Consider the following 11,225-nt stretch of genomic DNA (forward strand, 5'->3'; position numbering starts at 1 on the left):
ATCACCAAGGCCAGCGGTCCATTGTTGCTGAGGCTGAGCACCTGAATTGCCTGCTGCCTGTTTCTACTTTTCAAAATTGTACTGTAATTTCACAAAGTGGTGTTTCAGCATTAGAGAGGAGCAGCCGTGCTCCAAATTGGAGGGCTATGAAAATTGGGGTACGCTTCATTTGGTGCTTTTGCATCCATTCGTTCAAAAAGATAAATAAAAAAGCCGCAAAAATGGCGAAGAAGACGCTCAAAGCTCGTATTGTGCTGTAAAAAACAAACACACATTGATTCATATAGGCTGCTCAACCTATACTGTGTGTGAAGGAGCGTTGGTGTGAGAAAATGTGTGTGTGTGTGTGTGTGTGTGTGAGAGTAAATCAACAGGCAGGAGATTCAGCTGTGGCTCTCGTAATTTGTTGAAATGCACTTTATGGCCTTAAGAGATAAAAATCTGTAAAGACTGACGGACAAAGACTGGAGAGAGGGAAAAATGGAGAAATGGACAAAGATCTGAACATGCAGTGGGCGGGATTTTGATGCTGAAAAGGTTTATGGGCTCAATTTTTCCTCAGTGACGTCACTTTTACACAGTTTCCTTGAATAGCACCTGTGTGCACGGGGGCTGTCTGTCTGTCAGTCCTGAGTAAAAACATAACCCGTGGCAGCAAAAACATATCTGTCAGTGTTCTCCGCTGGCCGAAGGAGACAGACGCTGGCTTTTCTTCTGCAGAGGCCGTTGCTGCGTCTCCTCAGACGTTAGACCGGCCCCCCAGGTCCCAGTCTTTGCAGCATCAGTCCTGCGGGCCAGCATCACAAACCTTTGCTTTTATACTTTTTCCTTAGAGTCTCTGAAAATTGTCTTTTTTTTTTGTTGTTGTTTTTTTTATTGTCCGCCTGCAGTCGCCCCTCGGGTGGATGACCCCAGGGGTCTCATTCAGAAACGGTAAGTGGAAAAGCATTTTCCCGTCAGTCACTTCTCGTGTGCTTGTTCTGAACGTTCGTTGCCTTTTGAACAGCTTCACTTTCACCTCAGCAGGTTTGTGCACGCACAAAATCAAAAAAAGCATTTTTCTCCACAATTCATGTTTATGTTTTTATCATCCTCTGGTGTCACCCACTCTTTTTTTAAAGACATGTTTGATGTGCAACGGGTCCAGTCTGAATGCGTCTCTGTACATTTTTCAACAAAAAAATCTGATTCTTTTAAAATTCACGTCAGTTTAAAATAGCGCTGCACAAAAAGGATGATTCAAACACAACATGCCAACGTGCACGCTTACAAATGACACGTACGGGGCACGATCTACATTCAGATGCAAAGAGAAAGCCTGCACACACTCGTGCACGTCAGGTTTCACTGTCACACACACACAGAGCGGCGCGATGGCGGCGTTGTCGCCTGACAAACCATCGAGTTTCAGTAAAATCTCTGACCTAAATGTCTAAAACTTTAATATTAACATCAAATCAGCGCTGATCGATGTTAAAAACTGTGACGTTAAATGAATGTAGCTGTTGGAAATCACCAGGAGATGCAAAATGTTTCTCATCTTAAAAAGCTTTGATCTCATTAAAAACATCAGTTCCAGCTGTTGGGAGAAAGAAAACAACATGTTTGAGCGTTATGATTCCTGCAGCTGTTGAGCTATTAATAATAATTATTATCTTTTTTATTGTATGTTTAACAGAAAAGTCACAGAGTTTTGGGGTGTTTTGTGGAGGATTTATTTCCAGAAGTCTGAAGCACCTGATTTAAACGTGTCCAGATGTGATGACAAAGGAACAAAGCAGCTGTTAAAAACCAGCAGTGCTGCAGTTTTCACTGAAGAAGCTGGAAAGAAACGACCACCGTGGGTTTTTTTTTTTTTTATTTGTTAGTGAACAAAACGTTCTGAATCACGGCTCGTCCGCCGTGTTTCTTCTCTGTTCCAGCGTGCAGGGCCGTCCGCCGCCGAATCACACGGTTTGTCCCAGCAGATAACCCCCGACGCTGACCCTTGACCTCTGAGCGTTCCTCCACCTCATCTTTGTCCTTTCTGCAGAACATCACACCCCGCCATCTCTGAACCCTCTGCAGGTCCAGCCCTCTACACTCCGGTCAGACAGAAACTAAAGGTTGTGTGGGGTTTAATTGTTTTCCCACTCAAAAAGAAGAAATCAAACAGAGCGTTTCTGCTTCACATACAAGAGCAGTGAGATGTTCAAGCAGTCCTGCAGAGATAACAACGTTTCTTCTTGAAACGCTTCCAGCTGACCCGCTAATCTCTCGGAGCACAAGGACACGGCAGCTCGGCACTGCCAGTTCTTCTGTGGAGCTGCAGGCCGCGGCCTTCAGGCCAAACATGTGAGGAGCTCTGAAGGAGAGCCACCGAGGTTTCCCTCAGAGCTCGAGGAGGCCACGCTGAGCATTGAGTTCCAACGAGACTGATTCTTTTCTGCGATCCGTTTGTTCCACACGGCGAGTCCGGAGCAGCGTGGAAGACTAGTGATTTTGTTGTTTCATGCTTGAGCTAACAACAAGTCATCGTCTCCCTCGCTGCTCCGAGGCACAAGCTGAGGGTTTCAGGAAGAGCTGAACGTCCCGGTGGATCAGCGTTTAATCGAACTCTGCTTTCAGATAAAAGTCAAGTCCTCCTGTTTCCCTCCACGACAGATGAGCCTTGATCAAATCCACTCTGAGACGCTGCAGGGCAACGTTAGAAAAATCATTCATGTGTGGAAAACACCGAGGATTTTCTGTTTTCTGTTTATGAAATAGAATATTTGGCTTTTTAAGATTTGTTTCTGCAGTCCAGACTTTCATTTGAGATTTGAGATTTAATACCTGTTATATCATTAAGAAATCCACAAATATTTGTTACTATAGGTCTTAAACAGGTCTTGTTTTAAATATTTTGAGCTGACTGTGCGAGGAATATTGTATATTTTATTATTTGTGTCTGATTTGTCGTAGTTAGTTTGATTAATTGGTCTAAAATCTGTACTTTTGTTCTTCTGAGTTGATGTTGTCACAGTTTTATTTTTTATAAACAACTTGGAACTTGAAATAATTGTATAATCATAGAAAATCTGATGGTCTGAAGATCAGAGGTGGCTGATCTTAACAGCAGCTCAGTTTCATGCAGCTTATTTCATTTAAACGTTGTTATTTTTTATTAATTGACCTCTGGCTTTAAAAGCAAAATGAAAGCAAACAAACAGTAACTCAGACTCGAGGCTTTCAGCCCCGTTTAATGACGGCGTTCTACATGTCAGACAGCAGAGGGGGAGAGTCCGGGCCCAGCTGGGCTCAGTTTGGGTCTTATTTGTTCTGGGATGATCCAGCAGCGGGGAGGTTTACTGAGGAGGCAGCAGGGCTTTGGACTGGTCCAGCATCTCCTGCAGGAACTTCTCCATCATGTCCGTCAGAGGCTTGACCTGGGTTTGGAGACTGTCCGACAGCGGCTTCACCTGCTCCTCCATGTTGCTGATGAACGGCTTCACCTGCTGCTGCAGCTTGGAGGCCTCGGCCTGGACCTGCTCCATCAGAGGCTGGATCCTGGTCCTGCCGTCCCCCATGTACGTCCTGTGCAACACAGAGGAAGTGATCATGCTGCTACAATTGGTTTTATTGATAACAAGTGTTTATGCAACTATGGTTTTAATGATTGATGTGCACTTTGCAGACAAAAGATTAATAATGTTAATTCAGGCGTCTTTAAAAATGTTTATTTTTTTTAAATGAGCTGTAAAAGGTGAAATTACAATAAGCGATAATAAAGTCTTCTTTTCAGTTTAGAAATTCTGTAATTTTTGGACACATTTTGGATCAGTGATGGGTAACATTTTGATCCTGAGGGTTATTTAAACGGAGTTAAAGGGCTTTTAGGTGCCACAGTAAGATGAGACGTATTTACTGTCTCGTATCTTCACCCGTCGGACTCAAACACCAGCCATCAGAACAACTCTGTGTTGCTCGTTTGATTCTCTGAGTACATTTGCAAACTGTAAAAAGTGATTTGAGCTAAATTACATATTTTAAAAGTCCAGTTAAAATGGGCAGATTTGCCTCAACCATCCCACATCTGATAATGACGAGCTGTTTTCCAACAGGGTGTTTCCAGTCCGGGTGTTTTTATTGAAGCTAACCCTGAGCATCCCCAGAGTCTTTCCTCATTTGTAGTTTATTTTGAAAGGATTATAAAGTGGAACTGTGGTGAGAGGTAACTGTTCTACTGTCACCCTCCCTCCACAATGATCCAGTGAGAATGAAGCATCAAACCCAGAGTCAGAGGAGAACTTTTCTTACTCGACCATCTCCTGCGTCGCAGAGGACAAGCTGGTGGACATGTCCTTGAAGAGCTGGGCGATCCTGTCCACATCAGACTGACCTTCACGCTTCACCAGAGTCCTCGCCTCCGAGCCTGGAAAACAACCGACGTGTTTGAAATCCAACGCACTTCACACCCAAAGAAGGACAAACTGAAACTGACACGTTACAAAGATCAAATCTGAGCTCTGCTTTCTTCATTCTCTGTCGTTTTGGAGTAAAATGTGCAAAAATGAATGCAATGCACTCTAAAATGTCCATGATGGGTGTGAAAATTTCAACTGCGGAGTTAAAATAAAGGTGCTTTTTAGGCTTTTTGATGTTCTACGCACTGAATGCAAAATAAAACTGTATATTTTTGTAATTGGATCAAAGATGTCTTACTGTAGACAACAGCCAGAACAAGAAAAGAGGCAACAAGGGAGAATTTCATGTCTGCAGATGAGGAAGACCGACCTACAAATGGTAAAAAAGTTCCGTCAAATGAAGTTAAAAGTCAATGAACGTTAAAAATGTGTAATTGTCTGATAATCCAGTGAAGCAAACGAAGACCCACCTGAACTCCTGGGGTTCCTGGACCTGATGGTGCCTCCTGACTGACGCTTGGAGGTTTTTATAGCCACAGAGTTTCATCACTTCCACGAAGAAGAAGCAGTGAAAGGTCAGAAGGAGCTCTGCGCTGGCTGAACCTTGATGCTTCACACTGTCTGTCACCAGAAAGATCCAAAGTCCTCTCTGAGCGTGACACGGCTTGGAGCAGACGACAAGCTCTGACTGGAACTCAGAAACATTTTTCACACATTCGGCACAAATGTTTCCCTCACATCTGATCAAGAATGTGCAGTTTCTGGGTGAACATTATAGATTTTACAAGTAAATGAAATTCTTCTTGTTTCACACACGTGAATATTATAACGCAGCTGCTTCGGGAACAGACTTTAATTTAATTTAGCCTCTTTATGTCCAACCCCAGTTTTGAAAAAGTTTGGTTGTTGTGAAAAACGTAAATCAAAACAGAATCCAAGGATTTGCAAATCTTATAAACATTTGAACAAAGTCGACACATCAACTGTTAATCACTGGAAATACCATTAAATAAAAAATATCTTAATTTATTTGAGGAAGACATCTTATTGTTTTCCACAGTGAAACATCCCCTTTTTATTTTCACACGGTCTCCTTTTGGTCTGCGTCATGAAACCTGCACTCTTTTTATTTTACATTTCAGGAAATGAAACATTTATTTTTATCCTTTTCGTGTTGTAAAACTTTACAGCTCCTGCTTAGTGGAATGTTTCTGTATGTTGAAGGCTGTCCACTCGCAGGAGTGTCACAAAGTGTGGCACAAAGTTTATTAACTAATGACAAAGTCTAAGAACCCGTCTCCTATCAACATTTACGTAACAATCTGCAGCAGCTGCTGATAAACTCGTCACAGAAAAAACAGGAGACACTTCTGACTGAATGTGCACTTTTTCCAGGTTCCAGTCAACCACTGGCTGCATAATCTTTTAAAAATCTTTTTAGTGTAAGTACATTTCTCTCTCATCGTCTGTTGCCTTGTCGCAGTAGTAGGTATCTCCATGGCAACCAGTGTATCTGTCTAGTCTTTGTGTGTTGTGCTGCTCCTCTTCAGGAACAATGAGAGCGATAATAAAGTGATCACAAAGAAAATCTCTGGCTGACTTCACCGGGAAGCTGCAGTCAGCTCTGTGAGGCCGTTTCAATTTTTCCAAGTCTGTGATGCTTTGCAGACGTTTAGTGCACGTTTGAACAGTGAAAACTGTCTGCAACATCCTTCGGCCGAAGCAAAAGTGAACGTGCACTCCGTGGTGAGACTGTCTCACACTGATCCTCTGCATCAGAGCAGGAGTCAGCTGAGGGGATCAGTGCCTCCTCGGCGCCTCCTTCTGGATGTCTCACTGGGAGGAGACCCCCGGGCAGGCCCTGAACTTGTTGGGTCTGACGGGCCTCTGACCTGGGGTCATGCTGGGATCCCTCTGGTGGATCTGCAGGGTGTCGTTAGGAAGAGGGAGATCCTAAGGATGAAAGAGCAAAAGTAGAAAAGTCAAAAAATGTAATTTATGGATATGAACGACTGTAAAAAATTATATATATAGGTTACATCTATATATACCGATGGGTATATAATAAATATCTATACTACTAAAATACCAGCCCATCTAGGGCACCTGGGGGAGCATATGGTGGGTGTTAAGGGCCTTGCTCAAGGGGCCCAGGGTGGGGCAAATGAGGGTGGAGGCAGGTGTGGGTGTTTCACCTTTCCCACCCACATTTGGATGTTGCCGGGTGTCAAACCAGTGATGTTACAAAGACAGGCAAACATCTCATTGGCTGGTGTAATTATTGTATTATCTTTAGACTCGCTTATCCTTAACTTTGCTGTATGTATTTTATATTCTTTATGCATTTTATATTCTTTATGTAATTTATTCCTGTTGATTTTTGTTCTTACTGTAAAGTGTCCTTGGGTGTCATGAAAGGCGCTTTTTAAATAAAATGATGATTATTATTATTATTATTGTGAACAAAACCAACATGTTTTCAGTAAGTTGTGGTGACATTTTGTGTTTTCTGGAGCAAATAAATAATACAAAACCTAAACATAAATCAGGTTTTAGTACAAAGAAGATGTCACCTGTTTGTAGAGTTTAAAATTAATACACACATGAGCACAGCGTGCTCCAGCCGCTTACTCTTTTTGTCTAACACAGACAATCCACCAGATGGCGGTAATGAGCCATTGTCGTCATTTAGAACACCTAAAAGAAAAACAAGTCGCTCGCTCACGCGCAGAGAAATATCATGGCGGACGTGCTGGATCTTCATGAGGCGGGAGGCGAGGACTTTCCTATGGATGAGGATGGCGATGGTATTTTTTCTTTTGTTAAATTGTCTTTTTTGGCAAGTGCACCGTATCGAAGTGTACAAATTGGGTTCAAATGTTGAAATCTGTGCAGGCAACCGGGTAAAATTCAGCTATGCTAAGTGCTAGCAGGCCCGAGCTAATAAGCTAACGTAGCTAACATCGCTCCGTCTATTCATCAGTCTGCGAGTTAGCAGCTCAACCAGGCTGTCGCTGTAGACGTATTCAGCGATTTAAGTCTTTAGTGATTAAATTAGATACTTCAATTATGTATTATCTCATATGTGATGTTCCGGTCTGAGTTGAATTGATGAATCAAACCTGCGTGCTAACAGCTAGCTGCTATCCCATGAAACTTAGATTCAGTTCTTATATGTTTGAATTTGGTGCTTAAAAAGGCTCAAATTTTAATTCTTATGCTTTGATAAATCATTCATTTACTTCTTAGATTCATAAATTTCCAGTTTATCTTGTGGAGAAGACTCGACTTTCACTGTGTGCTTGAAATGTTCTCTTTGTTTGTGTAAAATGTTAATATAAATGCTTTCTAAAGCTGATAGACTACCTTATCATATTAAGTTTATCAAAGTTGCCCTTGTATTTTTTTCCAAAAACCTGTTTGGAAGTGAAGTAATTCAACTGTTAGATATTATTAGTGCAGACAGCCGAGGCACTTATTGGAAATTATATTTCATTTTTACTTTTTGTTTTAGAGATGATGATTTAAAACAAAATTTGCTTCTTTAAATAACGTAATTATGTGTACATGCACAATGTTGGATTTCATATTTTTATACCTTTTTTATATTTCCTATCAAGCATTCAAATGTCATGTTATACAAAGTGTGTGTGTGTGTCTTTCTTCCAGGGTTGAACTATATTTATAGAAAATGTTTGCTAATTCTAACTAGTTGACCTTTAAATATAATCTCATATTAGCTAAGGATAATTTTACAAGTTCACATTTGATATATTACAAGCAATCAAATCATGCCAGATAGCAGACTGATTAACATAAATAAAGCTAGAACACATTTCTTTAATTTAGACTTAATATAGTTTGACTAAATAAAATCCCTCAGGATCTCTCTTAATAATAACCATTAACATTTAATCATTGTTGAATACAGGGTCGGTTTAGCTGAGAGGACACAGGGTTAATTGTCACAGTAAGCTACAACAGCAACTAAACTAAAAAGTATAAAAAGGATCAAGTAAGAACACGCAAACATGAGTTAGATAACAATTAATAGTTATTAATTATTCCTAGAAATAAACAACTTTAACTCAAATCATTTGGTATCACTAAGGTATAATCACGTTAAACAAACAGCTAAAACAAACGATTTCAGTGAGCCAAAACTACTTATCTGAAATGTAGACATTAACGTCCTTGAGGGGGCGGGCTAGAGTCGTAACCATAGCAACAGAAGCTAAACCAATCAGAAAGCTAGCCTTCTCAAACTGTGATAAAAGGCCGGAAATGACACACGCCCACCGAGCATTTCCGGGAGGCGCACACCGAGACGGTTCGTTCTTTAATGCTCCATTTATATGCATATATCTTATTAATGTAATTGTTTGTCTCTGAATATCTGTAACCCATGTTTTGTCAAATCTTTTATACCGAGGGCGACGTCTCAGCTGTGTTGAACACGACGTGGTATCCAGCCACGACAACAACTACACATGCATTGTTTAAAAAAAATCCGCCTTGAAAATGGTTTAAGTCAGGGCTATTCAATTAAAACGCACTGAGGTCCAGTTTCTAAAATTTCCTCCTATTACAAGGTCTGAATGAAAGTCCAAGTCTTGGTCTTTTATGGTCTTTTCTACATGTATGTGCACATTTTCAATGTTAACAAACTGAACTTTATAGTAAACAACTAACAATTTCACCATATTTAAAAGTAGTCCCAGGCAAATTGAAGGCCTTTATTTCAGATTAAAACGGAAAGTTCTGAATAAAATACATCTTAAAAGTGCAAACGGAGCCTAATAAGCATTTTTTCTCTTGTATTGAAAAGGTCCAAGCCTAAAGAATTGAAGGCTTACACTTAATGTAAAAAGTTAACATCTTTAGAAAAGAGAAAACAAAGTGTCTCTTTTAGTAAAAAAAAAAGCACAGAGCAAGCAAACATTTTTTTTTTTCTTAAAGAGGTACCAACCTATAGAATAAATAGTTTTCAAGTAAAATATGTCAGGATCTTCAGAGAACAAATAAAAATAACTGAAAACAGAGCTTTTAACAGCACGTTTTCTCGTTTGATAATTGTTTATTTTACTTTTCGTAATGAGAGAAATGGACATGAGATTGTCCTGCCAGTAATTTAACTCTTGGTTGGAATGGAGTCGGTTCCATTCGGGAAGCTAAGCATCACCAGTAACATGCGACTCAACGATGGCCAAAGAGGTGCACTCTGAACAGCTGCATCCAGCTGTGCCAGTACTGCTTGCTGTTGAATAACATCGAGATTTGTGTGATTTATTTATTTTTTTTTCACACATCTCATCTTTTTGTTTTCCATCTTATATTGGTAAATGGACTGTACTTATATAGCGCCTTTCTATCTCATCAAGATACTCGAAGCGCTTTACAACAATTTTCTCATTTACCCATTCATACAGCTCTATACTAGATCTCTACGAAGCTAATTGAACAAATCGTTCTAAAGAGACTAATCAGAGCTTTGTCACATTCATACACCGATGGGACACACATCAGAGGCGATGAGGGGTTCAGTGTCTTGCCCAGGAACACTTTGGCATGTGACTGCTGGTGGATTCGAACCCCCAACTCTTGCATTGGAAGACGACTGCTCTAACCTTAGCTGCCCCATAATGTCTCAGCAACAGCATTTAAGCACTCCTTTACGACTGTCCCGTCACTAAATGTTTTTTTTATGTTGCCCCAAGATCCACAGTACCTTGAGTGAACATTAGTTTTCATGCTGCGGGGCTGTAAAAGTATTTGTGATGAGTAGGGTGGATCTGCTGTACTGGGCTTGCTGTTTGGTTAATTGACTGCTCTCTGCTCGGACCTCAGTGGATAACGTTGCTCAAAAGAGATGCGCTTCGTTTCGTAGTGGTACTTTACGTTGCCACTTTTAATTAATGCAACCGTTTTGGAGCATATGAGGCAAACAGGTTTTGAACTACCTGCCAGAAGAATGAACATACATTTCTCTGTCCATTAATCTTTAAAACAGCTGTTTTCAGCATCAACTTTTCTTATTTTAGAACAAGCCATGCTGTCCTTTATCTCCTCTGCTCTGCTGAGCTCACTGCACCGACCATGCAGGGAAACTAATGATTTCATTGTCTCAACTGAGTGAAGCTATTACCGTAATAACTAGAATAGAGGTAACCTCCAAAACACACCCCCCACATCTGCTTGGCTCTGTGCCTAAGGAACCGGTCCAGATGACATGATTTAACCTTTTTTGTTGTTATCTACCTGGATTATTGAGCTTACAAATCTTTTCTGTGTGCCAAAGCTCCATGAAAATGATCTGTTTTTGTGAATTTATCAGATTGAGCATGGGTCCAACAGAATTATCAGTCTGTCCGGATTCTGACCTAGGCCCATCATTTGGGGATGTCTGTTTTAAATGCTTTAGGGAGCGTATTAACACACTTTACACCTGGTATCTGGTTTGTGTAATAGTAAAACAATAATTTGATAAATAGAAAACTGTTTAGCTGTTAAGCTTGCAGACCGTGCATAGCTGCATTTTCAGGATCTGACTCTTCTCTTTGTGTCGTCAGAGAGCATCCACAAGCTAAAAGAGAAAGCTAAGAAGAGGAAAGGACGAGGCTTTGGTTTGGGTAAGTTACCTTGATTGTGTTCTTCAGATTTCCTACTTGAACCTTACAGAGCAGTGTGGTTCTATATTTAGTGGGGTTTTATGTTTTTGGGTTTCAGAGGAAGGATCCAGGTCCAGAGCCAAAGAGGACTATGATACCGTGGAGCAAGATGGGGATGAACCAGGTCCTCAAAGATGTAAGTTCTAAAGTGGTAAAATATATATATATATAT

The 11,225-nt window shown here is 40.7% G+C and overlaps 2 protein-coding genes across 2 annotated transcripts in view; one reads left to right on the forward strand and one right to left on the reverse strand.

The window, feature by feature from the left end:
- Nucleotides 1-3,146: 3,146 nt before the first annotated feature.
- On the reverse strand, nucleotides 3,147-4,886 carry LOC119409814 (apolipoprotein A-I). The gene is made up of 4 exons (XM_037676716.1): nucleotides 4,856-4,886; nucleotides 4,684-4,755; nucleotides 4,279-4,393; nucleotides 3,147-3,555 (listed from the first exon to the last, which is right to left on the reverse strand). The coding sequence occupies exons 2-4, from the start codon at nucleotides 4,730-4,732 to the stop codon at nucleotides 3,327-3,329; spliced, it is 393 nt and encodes a 130-aa protein (XP_037532644.1). The 5' UTR covers nucleotides 4,733-4,755; nucleotides 4,856-4,886; the 3' UTR covers nucleotides 3,147-3,326.
- Nucleotides 4,887-7,075: 2,189 nt separating this feature from the next.
- rbm8a (RNA binding motif protein 8A) overlaps nucleotides 7,076-11,225 on the forward strand; it is a 6,719-nt gene continuing 2,569 nt past the window's right edge. Inside the window, exons 1-3 of the mRNA XM_037676717.1 lie at nucleotides 7,076-7,192; nucleotides 10,955-11,014; nucleotides 11,112-11,189. Coding sequence (XP_037532645.1) covers nucleotides 7,126-7,192; nucleotides 10,955-11,014; nucleotides 11,112-11,189 — 205 coding nt within the window. The 5' untranslated portion in view covers nucleotides 7,076-7,125. The remainder of the gene's footprint in view (nucleotides 7,193-10,954; nucleotides 11,015-11,111; nucleotides 11,190-11,225) is intronic.

The sequence above is a fragment of the Nematolebias whitei genome, chromosome 5 (assembly GCF_014905685.2).
Source record: "Nematolebias whitei isolate Nwh7 chromosome 5, NemWhi1, whole genome shotgun sequence".
NCBI classification, from domain to species: Eukaryota; Metazoa; Chordata; class Actinopteri; order Cyprinodontiformes; family Rivulidae; genus Nematolebias; species Nematolebias whitei.